This window comes from Sceloporus undulatus, chromosome 2, assembly GCF_019175285.1.
Source record: "Sceloporus undulatus isolate JIND9_A2432 ecotype Alabama chromosome 2, SceUnd_v1.1, whole genome shotgun sequence".
Taxonomy (NCBI): domain Eukaryota; kingdom Metazoa; phylum Chordata; class Lepidosauria; order Squamata; family Phrynosomatidae; genus Sceloporus; species Sceloporus undulatus.
In genome coordinates this window covers 245,973,511-245,993,720 of record NC_056523.1, presented here as the reverse complement: position 1 = coordinate 245,993,720, position 20,210 = coordinate 245,973,511, and the positions used below count along the sequence as shown (strand labels likewise).

The 20,210-nt window shown below is 39.5% G+C and overlaps 1 protein-coding gene across 2 annotated transcripts in view; it reads right to left on the bottom strand.

Moving 5' to 3' along the window:
• Window positions 1-2,675: 2,675 nt before the first annotated feature.
• Window positions 2,676-20,210, bottom strand: part of RORB (RAR related orphan receptor B) — a 194,834-nt gene continuing 177,299 nt past the window's right edge. Inside the window, exons 7-10 of one of the 2 annotated variants that reach the window (XM_042453994.1) lie at window positions 18,172-18,279; window positions 15,121-15,231; window positions 12,475-12,587; window positions 2,676-9,236 (exon numbers count right to left, since the gene is read on the bottom strand). In XM_042453994.1, the coding sequence (XP_042309928.1) occupies window positions 9,081-9,236; window positions 12,475-12,587; window positions 15,121-15,231; window positions 18,172-18,279 (488 nt within the window). In that variant the 3' untranslated portion in view covers window positions 2,676-9,080. The remainder of the gene's footprint in view (window positions 9,237-12,474; window positions 12,588-15,120; window positions 15,232-18,171; window positions 18,280-20,210) is intronic. The other variant, XM_042453995.1, reaches the window with a different exon arrangement.

The following is a 20,210-nucleotide window of genomic DNA, read 5'->3' as shown; positions in this document are numbered from 1 at the left end:
GTCTCTTTGGGAACACTCCCAAGGAGACTCTGGAAATACAGATGACTGGGCTGATCTAGTTTTCATCTGTACTAAGAACAGGTTTTTAGAAATATTATAGGTCTTTACAATTCAAGACTAAAATAGTTTGGATAGGTTATCATAATACACTGTTGTTTGGGAAATTCATTCCTCTGCTATTTGCTGTGGGAATTGAAGCTAAATTGCAATTGCAACTGATTGTAGTTAGATTTAAGAGAGTCCAAGTAGGACTGGAGATGAAGCCACAGTTACTGCTATCAAAAAGTCCAGAGATCTTGACTCTGTTAACCGTGGCTCCACTACACCACTGGATTCCAATCAGAATAGAAGCTACATGTACAATCGGCCCTTCTTATACACAGGTTTTTTATACACGGATTCAAATTATTTGAAAATTTCCACTGTTTGAACATTTCAAATATCAAATCTTGATTTTCCAATTTTTATAAGGGACACTATTTTGCCATGTCATTATATTTAATGGGATTTGAGCATCCACAGATTTTGTTATCCACGGGGGATCTTGGAACCAAACCCCAGCGTATAACAAGGGTCCACTCTATATGCACGTGAAAATCACTAGTGGTTTCTTCATATGTCTGGGACAATTCAAAAAAGGTTTTTATAATTTTTTAAAGCTTAGTGAAAGATTCATGCATGTCTACCTCTAAAAGAAAAGGATAATAATAATAATACATCATCCATGGAAATTCACTGGGGGCTTCTGAAGGTCTTCAAGGATCATGTAATCATTTTGCTTCTGGCTACAAATACTTGGCTAGACACTTTTGTAATCCATCTTTCATTAGCAATGTAATGGCTTGATGATAAGGTTGAGATGGAGAGTGGAATAGAATACACACCTCCAGAACAAACAAACAAACAAACAAACATGTAATGACGGTTCGATATATATGAGATCATAAGAAGCAGTTGTGGAGTACCACAAGGAATTTCTCCAGTTGTGTGTCTCAATGCACTCCACAAGTGGGCGAGCATTGCAGTCATTATTCCCCAATGCCTGCAGCACCTTGGAAACCTTTTGGTTAAGTTACAGCTTGGCTTAAGGTGTAGGTTTCTTGGAGTCAGCATCGATAGAAGTACTGATGAACGTAGAGCTCTGTCACTATAGCTACATCTGCCAATGCAGGAACTTGACCATACACAACATAAGGTGGACTCATGCTTGCATGTAAGCCAATGTGTTTTTTGCAGATGGAGGGCTCCTCGTTGGGCTTGCTCACCCATGAAATGAGATGAAAACCCCTATTTAAGCGACAGAAAAGGAGAGGTGGTGAATCCCATGCCCCCATCAAACTGGAAGGGCCCCTTGTTCCCATCTAGATAACAAGCCCTGTTCTCTGGCTTCAGAAAAGGCTGCAGCAGAAGAGTAGATAAAAAGTCCCAGGGCACACCCTTAGGGAAAGAAGGGGAGGCAGGACATTCATAAAGTGGCAGTGCATCAGTTATGGGGTATGTTGGTGTGTATCCTCCTGCCTTAGGCAAGATACAGCTTGCACCAATAGTGGCTTCTAATACCAGTCAAGGCTGTTCTGAAGCTACTTTGCCCCTGTTGCCTAAATGGACTTTTTATGGCAGATAAAGACAGATAAAGAAGTGGGAAAACATATAAGGATTACAAAATGAAGACAATGTAATGGGGATCTTCTATAAAATTCCTATGTTTGTGTAACAAAGGCATTGTTTAGATTGAAAATCAAAAACATACTGAGACTTTTACGGTCATTTCAGCAAATGTATCAATGAAATTGAGACTGGGAGAAGCATATGTGATAAATACTGCAGTTTTAAACACTCCTTAGTGCTTGAGCATCTTTAAGATTGCATGAAGATTACAAAGCATGAAAAGAACAAACAGGCTTTTCATTGCACTTATCCTGCTTCTCCCAAATGCAAGTGATCCAGACAAAGTTCAGAACTTTACAAGTCCTCTTCTTGCAATGGGAGTTATTTAACATGGCACTTAACTCACTCACTGAGATCAGTAAGATTTAGAAAACACTTGACTCTAGTACTAGAATGCTCTTCTACTCCTGTGGAATTATGTAATTGCTAAAGCTAGACCTGGGCTACTGCTCTATGGAAGAAGTCACTTACATAGCTCAGAAGAAGGAATGATCTCTGCATTGCTTATCTCTGAGTAGAACTGAATAACTCAAGTCTAGATTGGCAGGAAAAAGAACTAATGGTCTTTTCCCCTTATACTTCAAATTTAAATTCTGGGAAAGGAGCCAAGCTAGAGTTTTATTCTGCAAGAGAGTGGCTTCTGTTTGTTAAAGACTGATTTTCTGCAATGAAAAATAGGTAAACTCTAAAAATAAGGAGTATGGTCAGATTTACAAATTTTTATGCAGCTTGTGAAACTATGTAGTTGTTTTCATATTCTGCTCAGCTTGATGAGGCTTGATGCTACCTTGAAACCTACCAACCTTTCCTTTTCTTCTAAACAATATTTATCATAACTCATCTTTTGAGATTTGTGGGTGAATGACGATGGTCCAAAATAAACTGCAGAAAACATCCAGTTTGAGACCACTTTAACTGCCTTGGCTCAGTGCTAGGGAATACTAGGAATTGTAGTTTATTGTGGCACCAGAGCTCTCTGACAGAGAAGGCTAAATGTCTCACAAAACTACAGTTCCCAGAATTCCCTAGCATTGAGCCAGGGCAGTTAAAGCAGTCTCAAACTGGATTATTTATGCAGTGCATTTTGAACCTATGATGACAAATCACCATTAAAGAGAACATTCACGCTTTTCCTTTCTGACATTGTATCTAGAGGTTGACACAGGCTAATAGTAATTTAAGTGAACAAATTTACTAATAACTGTAGGTTGAGGCTACCTTGGTTGTAGTAAGGGGAAATGAGTGGATGAAATGGAGGATGGGTTCATCAGTAGCCTTACTTGTCAGGTTAGTTATATAAAATCATAGAGTTGAAAGAGACCACAAGGGCCATCCAGTTCAACCCCTGCCATGCAGGAACTCAAAGGACCCCTGACAAATGACCATCCAGCTTCTGTTTAAAGACCTCCAAGGAAGGAGACTCCACCATGTTCCGAGGGATTGTGTTCCACTGTCAAACAGCTCTCACTATCAGGACGTTCCTCCTAATGTTGATATGTCACCTCTGGTATCAAAAGCAGAGGTATCGTTGCGTTGATTTTAGTGGTGGCCTTCCTGTGGACAATTGATTGGCCACTGTATGAAAAGAATGTTGGACTCTAATGCAAAGCAAACTCCAGTGTCTTGTGCAGACTTTCCCCTCCAATACAGTATCTCCAGATATCAGATCCATTTTTGAGAAAAGATGCCAGGGATGAATTGTATGGATTACTACTGACTGGGATGCATCCCTGGAATATCAGTAAGCCAATAAATATTTTTCATTATCTTTAATATTAATAATCAGAAAAGTGAATTTCTGGCTATTTTGCGGTTTTTTTGTCTTTTTTTTTTTAATAGAGGGGACTTTCTTTCGAGTTTGAATAGAGCCTGACTTTAAGATTGTTCATCACAGCATATTGCAAGAAAAGGGAATATTGGGGTTTCCTTCACAGCAGTTTACACACTTTGAAGAAGTACACAGAATGACTCAAAAGATCTTCTATTTCATCCAGAACTTTGTTTGTATGATTGCATGCATGTTGTGGAGAATATCTGGTAGCAAAAATGACTATGTGTAGTGCCTTTTAAGCTGTTATGACTGGGTACTCTATGAAAAACATTGGTTTGCCAGTATATAGAAGCCAGTTGGAAGGCACTTTGAAAATGAGAATGATGCTTGTTCTCCTTTTCTTTTTCTGTCCCATATATTTCTCCATGTGGTAAATCAACAACGTTGTGGCCATTGCTACTACTATACCACTATTTTCCATGTCCAAAATCTTGATTCTTACACACTTACCTATCTTAAGTCTCAAGTGGCATTGACTTCCAGAGTTTTAATAGTCAGGGAAGCATGTTTGCAGCTGCAGTGCAATTAATCCACTTACTTTGATCCTAGAAAATATCTTTTAAACCAAATGTTAATTTTGCCAATAACTTGAAATTAATTTTTTGTCCACAATTTTTCCCCTGAAGGATAAATGGTCACAATATGGATTTTGTGCTCACAATCAAAGTGTAAAATCAGTGGCGCACATTGTAGAGGAAACAGTAACAGTGAATTCAGTTTCTAACCATGTCATTTCTAAAAGCTGGCTTGAAAGCCTTGTCTGGGTCTTCCACATTTTGGCATCTAAATCTGTGCCTTTCAACACATTTCTAATTATTGTTTCCTTATTATTACTGTCATATTTATATATCTTATTATTTTTATTAAGGTAATATATCCCTGAGTGGCATACAGTGCAACAGCTGCATCAAGCAGTGATTGTCATTTACAAAGTGTGAAGATTTAAAAGGAAAGAGTAAGATGGTGCTAGTGTATGACATACAGTTCTCACAGCGTATCAGAGACACTGATCCATTTATAGAGAGGAGGCAGAATGGCTGAATCATGTTACACACACACAAACACACATAAACACATACCCTTTCTAGTGTCAAAGAAAACTGAGCTGTTTGCCTCAGGTATCAAAGTTTTACCTCTCTAGGTATTCCCCATCCCCATATTACTGTTTTGGAGACTACACTCTCCAAAACTGTAAATTTACTCCAAGGTGAATGCTCTTGGCTGGGTGGGGTGCTTAAAAAAAGAAAATTCAGTGTAATGAACACTTCTCACTGTGCAAAGGAATGATGTCTCCACATTTAATTTCCCATAAGAAATTACTGGCTTGGTAACCTAACCTTATCTGGAGAATAGATTTTTGTGATTGTCCAGTTTTGCTGGTGTTAGGTGTTAGAATTCCTTAGTCTTCCTTAATTTATATCATGCTAAGAGTGTGAATAAAGTGGATTTAAAATGAGTTCAGCTCATAATGTACTGTAGTTGTTTAACTGTAGCCCTAGGAGAAAAACTGATTTCACCCAAATCTTTCTACATGGAAGCTACATAACCTTCCCAGACTGTAAAACCCAATAGAATAAAAAGAAGGAAATCAAGAAGAATATTTTAGATGAGAGTTGAAAGAGTGTAAGACCTCCCAGACTCAAATCCTGCATGGTCCCTAACACAATCATCAAATATATATTGCATTTGGAAACAGCTTGGTTTAATTGAGTGTCTTCTATTACCCTATTTTCCTAGCAATCAGTAAAGTAATCTTTCCATTAGAAGGAAATATGACTCTTGGAATTAATTCTTTATACAGAGAGCCAGCAGGAGTGACATTTAGACAAAATTAAGTCCCTGTAGAAGTGTAACAAGCAGTCTACATCAGTCTGCTCAGACACTGAGAATAAAGTGACTCAGTGCTCTTACATTATCAGAAAACGATATAAAGTGTTATTGTTGTGTTAGTTCCAGAGGAAGAGAAACAAATCAAGTAAAGGAAGAAGGGATATCATTTACCAGGGCAGCTTCTGTTGTCTCTCTGTCCTGTTATTTGAATAGGAAATAGCAGAATAATTAAAAAAAAAGAAGAAGGCAGAGCGGGCAGCCCAAGACTATTAAATGGATGTTTTTCTGCTCACATGCTCATTTTGTAAAACAAGCCTTTGTTAGTCACTGAGACACCTGTGCAGTGTGTAACTCCTACCTGCCTATCCGCTCCAAAAGGCACAGGAGCTCTGTAAGGGAAAAACAATGGCAACAAACAAGTAGCAATCCTATACTGAAGCCAAAAAGATGAAGGAAGAACTTTGAAAGTGTTCATGCTGGCTGGGGCATTCTGGGAGTTGTTCCAAATAGGTAAACTTCCCTAACCCTGGTTGGAAGTGCCCTTTGGTGCTGATATGCAGTGCAATAAATATAATCAAACATGGTGTCACTGACTTGCATTTTGAAAAATATACTTTTGAACTGTAGCTATTAAGACTGTTAAGTAGAAATGAAATGTAAGATTTCCATGTGTGCCAATGCAAGTCAGCTTCATATCTATTCTACTCATCAGTGTTTTGATTTATAACTAAAGAAATATGTTTCAAACATATCAGCGGTTTCCAAATAACCACTCCAGAGGAGGTGCATCCGTCAGACGCAAGAAAAGAAGAAGGGAGCAATCACACACCTCTGCTGTAACCCTCTATGCACTTTCAAAATTGGTTCCAGAGGAGCCTTCTGGTGCCTGGTTCAGTCAGATGTGTGTGCAGCACACTGGAGTGAAAAGGAGAGGAAAATCCCACTGTGTAAGCCAGAAGCTGTTCATGCAATGTCAGATTTAATTCTGTGCTGAAGAGGCTAGGTAGCACTTTCAACAGCACAGTGGATTAGATTATTTAATCTTTCCAGAGAAGGAAGTATATTTTCAGGTAATTCCCTCCTGTTTTGCTAAATGAGCAGTTAGGAATAATTGAGAACATATTTGTATGGGATCTGAGTTCTGTATTTTTAGAATTAAATCCCAAAATGCAAAGAATCAAAACAGAACTATAAGAAACATATATTATAAGCTTTTTTTCTTTTAAACAGCTTTGACTTTTGCAATCGATAAGAAAGTTTGGCATCAAGCACCAAAGAATAGTGTGATATTGTACAGATTCAATGACAGGTAGAAAGGGAGAGTGGGTGAGCCAGTAGGCTAGATCTTATTGTTCTCAGACTGTCTACTAAAGTCTTCCAGGTGTGGAAGGTGTAGAGCCTGGAAAAGTTACTTAGGGGAGCTACAGCTTTCAAATTATCCTGCCAACATGGCAAATTTCTTTTTCTCCTTTACAAGCCATGGTGGGTTGGGCAGGGCAAAATTTGGTAGAATGGGTGAGCTATAACTGGATTCATTGTTCTCCAAGGGCTCTTTTATAACCATCCTTGGTGAACAACTGCCCATTCCCAAAGCATTTACTCTAAAACACCATGTTGAGGAAACACCAGTAAGAAGCATTGGAACCATTTTAGACTTTGAGGAAGCCTCTTGCTTCTGTTCTCAGAATTCTTTCCACCTGTGCAACTGTGGATGTTAGTGTGTGTGTGTGTGTGTGGAATAGGATGCATAAGAAGCCTTGTAGGACCTAGTAGAGAAAATATTCTATAATACAATATTTTTTTGAGGACCTGTTCTATGTATATCACTACTATTACTGACAAATTAATATGCCAAACCAGTTTTGTTAAGGTAACAACTGCGCAATCTGATCCCTGGATAGGAAGTAAACCAGTGAAAACAGCTCTTTTTCCAGACACTGGAATATTAAAGTTGTATAAGACGATGGATGTACATATGGAAAGCCTCCTCTCTCACCTCACAGCTTACAATAATGTCTTTGCTGATGACTGGTTGGTTTTTTGTGTAATCTTTACATTTATCTATGGGCCTGCTTCATTATCCCCTGGAGAATACAGAGCAACTTTTTTTTTGTTTAGGGAAGATAATAAAATAAACTCTCTTTTTGATTCACAAAACAAATGTACTGTTTGGGACAGTATAAATTTTACTCTCTTTAGTTTAAATACTCTATTGGCATTTTGTCCTATAATAATATGTTTAATATATGCTTTATCACTATCACTGAGGAAAAAAAATCTCCCATTAACTTTCTCTCTGTCCATTTGAATTATCCAGACAAGGCTTTGGCACCAATAATACTAACCTGACTTTTCATTCGGTGACCGCGTACTGCATACATATTATATACAAACTGATCAGAAAAGGTACCATCTTGTCATTATATATGGATGGATGGCAGAGCAAAAGCCTAATTGCTCAACATAAAACCAATACATTATATGGAGAGTTATAAAATGCAAGACAGCATCCTTAGAAAATAGGCTTTTAAAAAAAAGCTACAACAAGTGTGTGCGTATTCCATATATATGTGTACTATACAGTAGTATACAGCAGGGAAGGCTAACCAGTAACTCATAAGGCAACTCATCCTGGACCCAGTGTTATAAGATTTGAATCAGGATGTCATTAAAACCTTGTAATTCTACTTAGAGGAAATAACATTTGTTTTCAAAAAGGGTTGTGCATGTGTATTTTCTACATAATGTAGAAAATACACATGCCACAACCAAAAGACTGTGTTAGAACCATCTGAGCTGTGCAGCAATATACTCTTCTGACACTTGACCACTGTCTGAAGGAAGAGGTAGCCCCTGAGAACACCAACGTTGCCCATCCCTGATATATACTTTCTATATGTACACAAGACATGACCCTTGCCTGTGTATCCAAGGATCCCTGTAGGACTTAACAGAGTCCTATTGGCTTCTCCCTTCAGCTCACACATGGCGTAACAGACAGTTAAAGGAAATGAGAAGCCCCCACAGTTCAGGTGGAAAAGGAAGGCTAGATAAGCATCTGGGAGGTAAACACAGTCTACCCCATTTACCTGTACTATCTGGAATGCTACATGGAAATGGTTGTATACATCCTCAGAGGGTAGAGGAGGACCAGGGAACTTTATCCTCCCTCTCCTGGGAACCATCTTTGTACTGATGCTGCATCCGCACAGGAAAGGCTCATGCCCATATACATATTACATACACGCACACCTATTTCCAAGACAGCTACAAATTGCCACATGCATTTAACTAGCTAAAAACATAGAAATAGTTAAGCCTAGTTTAGTGGAATTTTCTTAAATTATATTTGAACAGCAAGAGTAATACTGCAAATTACCCCTCTGTTTTCATTTATATCTACAATAAATGTCTATAAACAGTTGTCTCCCAAACATATCCCCAATAAAATAAAATCAAAAATAAAGGTAACACCCAGTGTTCTATATTTTGCAACTTTTTTTCCTGGTAAGTTAAAAATTAAAAAAGAAAACAAAATAACAAAAAGAAGAGAAATGAAAACAGGCCCCACTCAGAGGTGCATATTTACATTCTTCAAACTGTAGCGGTGAAAAATAATTCTATTAAGTGCAGGACATTCCTAGTGTTGCAGTAGTGACATTTTTAAAAAAAAGAAAGTCTTCATGAAAACAATTCTTTTGTCTTAACAGTGATGCATTCCAGGACTATGTGACATATTCTATCTTTCCTTTCACTTGCAGCCAGTGGTAGAGTCTGGATTGAACAGTTCCTTGTATAATGGAGGAAACAGTGTGTTCACTATGTCAGGATGAGATTGTTTAAATACCTGCAGTTTTTCTCCATGCAGGTTGCAAAGTGCAGTGATAGTTGGAATCTTGGCTACTAACTGCAAGACAGACAGACAAAGGAGTAAAAAGGAAAGAAATATTATTCCAAGGAAAAAGTGTCATGACATTTTTATTATCTAATTAATTAGGTCACTCAAAGTAATTGTCTTGCTCTAAAAGCAGCTTTGCAGAAGGGAGAGAGACTGGTTTGGATTGGGATCTTGAATGGGAAGGGGGACAGGAAGAGTCTAAATACTCTTTTACTGGTAGAGCTGGTATTGGCCATTTACTTTAAAAATAATCTCTCCCACACAGTTCTGAACAGCTGTGGAGCCCTTACTTTTTGTGTCCTCAGCTCATACCACTATAGGAGTGAGTTTGGGGCTATACAGATGGGTGGCATGCAGCTGCCCCTTTTCATCCCAGAGTGGGGCCGCGGCAATTGCACGCTGTGGCCTCCGCAGGGACCAAAAAGAAGTTGTGAAAAGGGGCTTCCTTTTAGCTCCCTGGAAGAGGCGTCATAGGCATGGCGATGCACCATAATGATGCCCCTTCTGCACTGTGCCGTTTGGGTGCTGCGCCACAATGGTGTCATCATGGCACGCACCGTGTAAATGAGCATGCGCCAAAATGATGCCATGGGGGCAGGGTCTGTTAAGGAAAAAGCAACATGGGATATACAGTAACTGAAATAAAACATGTATGTGAGAGTCAGGATGACTCAGCAGAAGCCAATTGAGAACCACACAGGTGTAAATGGTAATACAATTAACAAGTCCTAACTGCCAAGGACAAGAAATGTAAAGTGGATAATTGGACACACCTGACAATTGTTAAGTGGTCAAGGCTGAGATGATGAAATCATTAATTGTAGGATGAACCAAGAGAACCAATGAGAATGATGTACACGCCTACTGGGTGGAAACAGACCACAGTGGGTGGTACCATGCATTGACTATAATAATGACTATGCATCCCAATGGATTTTGTGGGTTGTAGAGTGGGTAGTGAGGAGTAGAGTATTGTTGTGTTGGATAGTTTTGGAGCTGTATATAGTAGAATAAAGTAGATCTTTTATTTAAGACTACTGAGTTGTCTGGTGTCTTGGGTGAAGCTACAAGAACCAGCTGGATCCTGAAGAAGGGTGAAGACTTCTGTGGACGCAAGAGTGAGAAGGCTTGGAGAGTTTGTCAGGGTCTTCAGCCTATTCTCTGTAACTCTGCTAAGCTATAACCACTGGTCAAAACTGGTCAGCGCGGTGCACAACCAGGTGGTGAGTTCAAGCCAGAGGTGAAGAGCTACAACTCCCATCATCCCTGACAGGGTCATGGTGTCGAGCATGCGGATGCTACACCATGACTCAACCCACAGGCTGGTGCTTTTCGCCGGTCTGTACATGCCTCACTTGATACAGACTTTTTCAGCAGTGCTGCTGCAGCTGTGAAATTATTGCCTTGTAGAGATCCAACTGGTCCCCTCTCTGGCTATTATTTACCCTTAAGACAAAATAGTCTTTTTTTTTAAATAATTAAAGTTTTACTGCATCTGGTTTTCATTCTACATTTTAGTTTCTATTTGTGTCTGGTTTTTATGGGGTGGGTGGATTAAGGTGTAACCATCCTAATTTGTGGGGAGGTGAAGGTAGATTCTGGGATAGGCTACCATAACTGACTAGTGCCTGATGGTGGGACCATTGAGGTAAAGCCCGATGTTGGAGCCTTCAGATGGCTGCTGCCAGCCAGGAACACAACTGATAGTAACTTTCCACCCACAGTTTTTTGTGGGTTTTTCGGGCTATGTGGCCATGTTCTAGCAGAGTTTCTTTCTGATGTTTCACCAGCATCTGTGGCTGGCATCTTCAGAGAATGCTTTGCCTGGAAAAATTGGGTGTATATATACTGTGTGAGCCTGGGAATGCAGGAGTGATTTGCATGTGTATTGTTCTGTGTTGATGGCTGGCCTCAGCCTGGGAGGCTAATGCAAACGAGGATTAATGTCTGCTAATTGGTGATCATTATCTGCTGGGAAAGCCCCTTACTCTGAGTGGTTTCCCATTTGCATTTGCTGAGTCCTTATTTTGCTATTTCTCAGGAGTGGTAGCCAAATTTGTTCTCTTTAAGGGTTTCTTCTTTCCGGTTGAAATTGTCCAGGTGTTTGTGGATTTCAATGGCTTCCCTGTGCATCCTGACATGGTAGTGGTTGGCATGGTCCAAAACTTCAGTGTTTTCAAACAGTATTTTATGCCCAGGATGGTTTGTGGCATGTTCTACTACTGCTGATTTTTCTGGCTGACCCAGTCTGCAGTGTAGATTAACACACAGATGAAATAAGGATGGGATCACTCCTCCGTCCTTTTCCCGTCTTTGACTGTGATCCCACAAAAAGCTTTCAGATCACAGTGCTGGTGTCCCATCATTGAAGTGGCATTGCATTAACATGAACTCCCATTAATGCAAAATGTCGGGGAATAATGCTTCAATGACGGGATCTGCATGACATCGTTTGAAAGCCCTTTGTGTGATCGTGGTCACCATTACACTTTCTGGACAGGAAATGTGATGCCATATTAAAATCTTCTTACAATCACGCTATAAGAATGGGAAAAGGATGAGATAAGAACGTTTCATCCCCCGTATGATAATCTCTAGAGTTTCATGTGTGAAAATTTGGTAAAATGTGATGTTTTTAAATATATATATTTTTATTTTTTAAAAAAATATTTTTAAAAAGCATTTAATAATATAAAATTAAAAACTGGAGCCTCTCCTTTCTCTTCCCACTAAATTTCATGCCACTCACATAATCTCTTCAGCATTTTAAAGAAACACAGGCAAATGCCACAGTCTGTTTCTGCAAAACAGGGGGGGGAGGGTTGAGCTTTGGGGTTTTTAAATTGTAATTTTTAATTGTTTGATGTTTTATTTATACTGTTGGAATCAGCTTTGATTCCTTTGTGAAAAAGTGGAATACAAATAATAATAATAATAATAATAATAATAATAATGGCAGATGTTAGAGGAGCAGTGGTGTCACCCTTCTCAGGTTATCACCTGGTACATTCCACAAGCCCCCCCCCCCCACATCTTCCTAGTGATGCCACTGACCTTAAGGAGCAGGGACAAAAGGTAATAAAGTGCTCTGTAGCTCACTTTAGCTACATCTTTACCAAAAAGAATACTGGATTCACAAGCAGCCAATCAGAAAAAATATATACTAATCAAATTGTAATCAATTACACACTTGGACATATTGGGCTGTCTACGTAGATGCGCATATCGTTTTTCACTGAAGATCTACCTTTGCCATAGTCTCATCATCGAGATGATTCTTGTGGATCACATGTTGAAGTGCAAAATAAATCTTTTCCTGAAGTTTCTGGACCTTCCTTGGTTCTAACAGCCAAGCTCGATCTGGCAAAACAATAAAGTAACACAAAATTAATAAAATAAAGACATAAACTAAATCCAGTTAAAAGTGATAAAAGTGAAAGGAAAATTAATAAACATTATTATTTAATACCAATACTATTATAGAGTCACTATCTGGAGGAAGAATAGTCTTTTAATTCAAATGCCAAACAGCTAATAATTTGGTTTGATCTTAGGTTTCCCTTTATCTGTTGGCAGCCATGCAATCTCTGTCCTTGCCATACAGGCTTCCTAATAAGAGCAGGCTGCTAATGCACTACAGCTGCACCATGCAGGTTCTTGGGAAAACATAAGCTCTGGCATTTTCCCACCTGATCCAGTGGGCAACTGTGTTAAGTCTAGGACTGAGGAATTAATCTGTGAATCTAAGCACTTGATTTTAAAGGATGCTCAATTGAAAAGAAAGAGAATTGCTTCCAGTAAATGTGTCTTCAACTGATATGCCATTTGGCCACACTGTTCTGATGGTGATTGCTGAATCTTTTCACAATTGGCAGCCCTGTTTGGTTGCCTGTTTCCCAAATCCTTTTGTGTAGGGTTGTCTTCTCCAAGACAGCTCTTTTGTGGCCAACCTAAGCTGCTGCTAGACAAATATGCAGATGCAGCCGTCCTTTCACTAACTAAGAACCAGTGCTTTCTCGCTGCTACAATAGGAACAGCACATATTCTCCCTTTACTCTGATTATTTTATAACTTGGAACATTTGCAGAACTGGCTCACAGAAGTAGCAGTGAGTAAAAGGAAAGGTAGGAAGCAGCCATATAAATTTGGCTCTGTTCCTACTATTTAAATTCTTTCTTTTTACTGCAGTGCTGAGGAGTACCTGTAAAACAATGCTTAATGAAGTTACACATGACTGTTTCGATGGGAGAAAACGTTGATTCTACAACATATTAGAATATTGACTAAATAAAGCATTACATGAAAGTGTAATGATAAATAATATTGAACAATTTTATATGGATATATGACCATACACTATACTCCAGGGGTGGGCAGAAGGTATACCTGTTTTATTGTTGTTGTTGTTGTTGTTGTTAGCCTTCAAGTTGTGGCGATCCTAAGGGGAAACTACCATGGGGGTTCTTGGCAAGATTTGTTCAGAGGAGATTTGCCATTGCCTTCCCCTGAAGCTGAGAGCATGTGACATGCCCAAGGTCACCCAGTGGGTTTTATGGTCAAGAACATCCTGACATCCATTGTAGTAGTTCAATGTTCAAACCACTGCCTAACCATAAATATATACATTATGAAATGTATGCATACATTTCTGCATTCACTTTTCCTCCAAGTCACATACATGCGGGCAGTTGCACATGTAACATACATTCTTTCTTTTTCTCTACTGTTTGTGGCATATTTGGCCATTCTGCCTTTCAAAGCCAGGTGCTCTGGGTGCCTGTATTAAACTGTAATAAACATAGTGCAAGGCACTATGCTGGCTTAGTCACCATAAGTCTACAGGCAACTTGAAGGCACATACACATATTTATTTCATTTATTTCAAGGATTTATATCCCACCTTTCTCCCACAATAGAATTCAAGGCAGGTTATAGTAATCTAAAAAGACAGAACTAAAACACTGATTACAAAAATTAAAAGATAATTAATTATTAGCAACCATAAAACAAAATAAAAACAGCATAGTTGAAACCAATTAAAAACCATTAAAACAGCACATCACATTACACAAGTAAAATTCACCCACCAAATACCTGCCTAAATAAAAATGTCTTCTATTGCCATTAAAAAGAGTGCAGGGAGGGGGCCGACCTAACTTCCTGTGGAAGCTAATTCCACAGTCTGGGAGCAACCATGGAGAAAGTCCTCTCTCAAGTCCTTACTAACTGCACCTGCGAAGGTGGTAGGATTGAAAGAAAGCCCTCTCCTGCTGATCTTAGTGTTTGGGCGGGCTTGTACAGGGATACATGGTCCTTCAGATAGCCTGGACCAAAGCCATCCAGAATATCTGACTATCTGTCCAGATAGTCTGGACATAGGAACTGCATTAATATTTTTGTGTGTGTGTTGGGTATCTGTGGTTTCTTGTATATTGGTTATGCTACATTTGATTATGTATTTCTACCCACTTTCCCCAGCTGCCAAAAAGATAAGGGAAAACAAAGATTGGACTCCTTAAATCACCAAAAAACATAGATTGGTTTACTGGAGGAAAAGGTATTTCCCTTAGCAAGTGTAGACAGGAATTTAGGAATCATAAAGACAGAAAATTTTCTTCCAGTTGGGTGACACAAGTAAATGGAAGTGTCATAGACTACAATGGAAAGAAAATGACATTTGAAATACAAGTGAAAGTGTGTGTGTTTGTGGAAAAAAAAAACACCCACCTGGACTTCCCTTCTTACGTAATCAGAAGTGGAACACAAGGCAAACTACATTAATTCAAACTTCACTTATTTGATGTACATAGGCAGACTGGAAAAAAAAAGATGGAAAAAGGCAGAGTTTGTATGCAATTTGAAGAGATAATGAAAATTAGTTGGAGATAACTACCTGGTGATATCAGAACAGCAGAAGAAAACAAGGCAATTTCTTCCTCAGTTAGCTGCAAGGAACATAAATTCTTTGCAAAGTCAAATGCTTCGTTCACCAGATCATCTGAACCTGCAGACAGAAGAGAGAATGAAATCAAAATGAAATCTTATTACCTTCCAAAAGTTGCTTCTTATCTCAAAATTGTAACTTTTCCAGGCTCTGATTGACACCATGTGAGCACTACCTTATCTAGAATCCTCCTGGCAGTCATCCACATATGAAATTGGGGGGGGGGGGGGAGGAAAAGATTCTATGCAATATCCATACATACATGCTACTATTGGCACTTACAGGAAATGTTATAATAGTAGCAGTCTGTAATCTGTTTTGAATTACTGCATATTGAATGATCAGTCTCAAGATAAAAGCTGAGCTGAAATTTACAAACACACTTTCATTGAGCCTTGCCATGTGATATCCAGGTGCTTTAAAACCAGTAGAAAGACCTTGATTGGCAGGTTTTGCTGCCTTTCCCCAGAGCCCAGGGAACTGCACAGGTTTCTGGGAAGGAGAAGTCTCTACCAGTGAAGAAAAATAACCCTTGTCTCTCTGTGCCTCAACACGACCTGCAAATGGCGTTCCCTGGTATGTCTGGCTTTGGCAAAAGCATCTGAAATGATCAATAGCCACAGGTTTGGATAAATGACCCTGTCCAGATAAGCTTCATTTCAAAAGTGAAAATTAGGATTTCACTCCAATTCCACTCCTGCTGACTAGGAAATTGCATACTTAATGAGAGCAATCAGGGCTTAACTGCCTTGTTTACCTCCACTGAATGGAAACCCTGCAAAACTGGCTCAGGCTGGTACACCCCACATTGTGAGGTACTGTGTACATTCCAGAGATGTTGAGCAACCCATCTCAATTTGAAAAAGGGCTAACCCCTATACTTAACTGGTTTTGTCTTGTGTATGCATCCCATTGTTCTGTACTGCCTGGATCATCTAAGGCTTATTATCAGTGCCCAGAGGGCATGTTTACCTTTGCCCTTTTCAAGCACATGTTTTTGGTTTTTTAAACCCTCCATAGTAATCACTGAAGTCATATTTTGCCTCACCCAGATGTGTTCCTTTCACTTTTAGGTGACAGTCCACGTTAAATATAGAGACAGAGAGTCTGTCTTTCTGAGGACTTGCTTCTGGTGCTCTGATCTCCCACCATTCAGTCTCCTCTTCACAACAGAGAGTGAGAAAAACCATGTGTGCGTTTTACTCTTTAGTCAATTAAGCTCAGCTACACCATGCTTTATCATACTAGGGAGTAAACAGGATTAGAATGAGAGTTAAACTAGAGAAAACCAGGAATTGCCTGATGTTTATCACATGACATTTCCTGGTTTTCTCTAGTTTAACTCTCATTTAAATCTTATTTGCCCCCTAGTGTGATAAAGCAGTTAGACTAGTTAGGAGAAGAGTAGAGTTTTTAGCACCCATGCCATTTCCCCCACTCTTTTACTTTGAGAAATGGCTTGCATTGAATATAGACTACTTTTGTTGGTTTCTGCTCCTATTTTTCTCTGTGTTTTTAATAAAGAAATAATTGTAGGTTTTTTGTGGGGTTTTCAGGCTATGTGGCCATGTTCTTGAAGAGTTTATTCCTGACGTTTTATCACCATCTGTGGTTGGCATCTTCATAGAATGTGTGACCCTAGATAGTGAGGAGTGATTTCCATGTTAATTTGTGTATTGTTCTGTTGTTGAATGTCTGGACAGATACCTACACAAGAACCGCAACCATCACCCATGACAAAAAAGAAGTGAACCCCACTTCCTGGAAGATGAATTGAAGCACCTAGGCTGGGATCTGCAGGCTAATGGTTACTCCAGCTCAGACATCAGAAGGACTGCCAGACCCAGAAAAACCCAGAGGAGTAAAGACAAACAACCACCCAAAAGGAAGCTATTTTTTACCATACATCAAAGGAGTCACAAACAGAATAGGGAAACTGGTGAGGAAACACAACCTCCAAATGGTTTACAAACCAATCAAGAAAATCCAGCAAACGCTCAGGGAAGGACAGGAGAAACCCTCTCACAGCCGCAGGAGTTTACTGCATACCATACAGCTGTGGACAAGTCTACATAGGGATCACCAAACGCAGTGTCCAAACACGAATCAAGGAACATGAGAGACACTGCAGACTGGGGCAGCCAGAAAAATAAGCAGTAGCAGAACATGTTACAAACCATCCTGGGCATAAAATGCTATTTAAAAACACTGAAAGTCTGTACTATGCCAACAACTAACAGGTCAGAATGCACAGAGAAGCCATTAAAATCCACAATCACCAAGACAACTTCAACAGGAAAGAAGAAACCCTTAAAGTTAGCAAAGTTTGATTACCAGTCCTGAAAAACACTAAAATCAAGACCCAGCAAAATGCAAATGAAAACCACCCAGAGTCAGGGGTTTTCCCAGCAGACAATGATCACTAATTAAACAGACACTAATCCTCTTTGCACATCCTCCCACCCTGAGTCCTTGCCATCAATGACAGAACAATACACAGATTAATATGGAAATCACTCCTCCCTACCTAGGGTCACACAGTGTGTGTGTGTATGTATGTGTACACACACACACCACTCTCTTCCATGTCAGCATTCTCTGAAGATGCTAGCCACAGATGTTGGCAAAACGTCAGGAATAAACTCTTCTAGAGCATGGCCACATAGTCCAAAAAACCCACAAAAAACTATGGCTGCTGGTCATGGAAGCCTTCGACTCCACACAGAAATAATTATTCAAATAATCATGCAACACTGACTTGTCCTTCTACCTCACCTTCACTTGAGTCACTGATTAATTGTATATTTTAAAAATCTTCAGTCTAAAAGGTCCTACAGAGAATTAGTGCCTAGAGGAGCTTTCTCCCACAAACCAATAAACCTAGGGCACTACTCTTAACATAGTATATAGGGGCAAGCACCATTCTTTCTCAATTACTTCAATTATTCAATTACTCCAGAATAGTATAGCCTGGGCAAACAACAACAAAAACCAGCCTACCCAAAGCCTTGAACATTTGCATTCCTCCATATTTTCCTTCAAACAGAACAGTGTTGTTGAGTGGATTGAAGGCACGGCACATTCTTACTAAAACCACTTCCAAACAGCCTGGAAAAACATCAAATGTCCCACATTAATACATACAAGCATCAAGCATTTTGGGAAGCCAATGTTATTAAAGCACAGGTTTGTGTCTTCATCTCTAAATCTCAATACACAGAACAGAACAGAACAGAACAGCTTTCTCTTGTGCCATGAATATTATTGAGTATTTACTTATTTAAACACTTCTGTCCCACTTTTTATCACATGATCCCAGGGTGGTTTACAACATAAATAATTTAGAACATTTCTAGTTTAAAAACAAATAATTTGAACAAGATAAAACATTTTAAGTAGCAACAGTTAAAACCACTTTTTCAACTACAACAAAAGAATGATTATGGACATATAGATGTCACATATTTTTGGATCATTTTGTCCTTATTGAGAGCTTGAGCAAATATACAAATCAATTAATAAAAAGAACAAAATCTATGACTGTTGCAATGAATGACAGAAAAAGCGTTTCCTATCTTGTCAAAGGAAGATAGACTGACAGAATTATTGTAATTTGACGGCAATTGTTGAATATGTACTGGAGCAGGATAGAGCAGCCTCTTTGTGGAAACCAATCTGAAGTCAAGTAGCTTTTGAACAACCTCAATTTGTGCTTATTTAATTTGGTCCCTTTCTCCGAGTTTAACTGTAAAGAAACCAGTGCATATGTTCTCCCTCGAATACATTTTTCTTAATCTCATTATTACTAGAGCAAACTGCAACAATTTTATGCAATTTCCAGCCAATAAAATATCTTCAAAATCTCTTGTTTCCTAAATGTTAATTTGGCCTCTGAAGGGAAGCAACACAATATTAATGTGCACCTGTGTAGGCTGGAGTACTAATGACACAATCACTACTGTTTTATTTTGCTGTGTTACTGTTTTTCCCCACTTCACAATTATTTAGAGTGCAGTTCTATACATGTTTGTGTAGAGATCAGTCCTTTCAAAATCAGACATTTTAAAGTTGTTGGCTTAGGCCAGAAGTCAATGGTGTGCTCCCTTGAGTAAAATTAGCTTCCATAAGTGAAATCAGGAGAGTGCAATCCTCCTCCAGCCTGAATGTACCACCTCTTTTAGAAACAGAGAAGGCTTTGTTCCAAGTCAAAAATTGAGATATTACCCCCTTTTCACTGAGATTTCATGATGCCTCACCTGCATATGATTCTTGAAATTCTACAGGAAATAAGTTGTCTATGGCGGGTTACAAACCGCCATAAAGTACGCGCTCCGCGAGTACTAGGGTTATGAAGGGCCGTATTAGGGTTAGGAAGGTTCTTACCTTCCTGACAGCCCTTCCTCCCAGTACGCGCGGAGCGCGTACTTTTTTGCGGTGCCCATCCACATGGGCGCCGCCATGTTGACGTATTGGACGCTGTGCGTCCAGACGTGTCACGGTGGAAGTGACGTCGCGAGGACACACTCCACCCCTCGCGGCACCACTTCTGCATTCCAAAAAGGAGCGGCATTTCGCCGCTCCTTTTTTGCTGCGCGGGGAAGCCTCGCAGTCTGGCAGCTGGGGCTTCCCTACGCAGCGAATGGCGGCGGCGGGAAAACGGCCCCTTGAGGGCCGTTTGTAACCCGCCTATATTGACAAAAAAATGACCTTTTCCTAATCCTTCAGGGAATATCAAGTTCACCTTACAGTGTTCTGCAAGAGATCTGTGTTGCCCTGGCTAATTTAATCTAGATATTGGTTCTAGCTAAACAGTGAGTGTAAGGAGCATGATTTTATAACCTGATCAATAATTTCTTTACCTATATATGGAGAAAGAACAACTGCTGGACCTGATCCCCTTCCCCACCACCATTCCCTTCTCCTTTTGTGTCCTGTCATTTTAGATTGTAAGCCTGAGGGCAGGGAACTGTCTAATTAAAAATAATAATTGTAAGCCACTCTGATAGCCTTCAGGGCTGAAGAGTGGGATATAAATACCG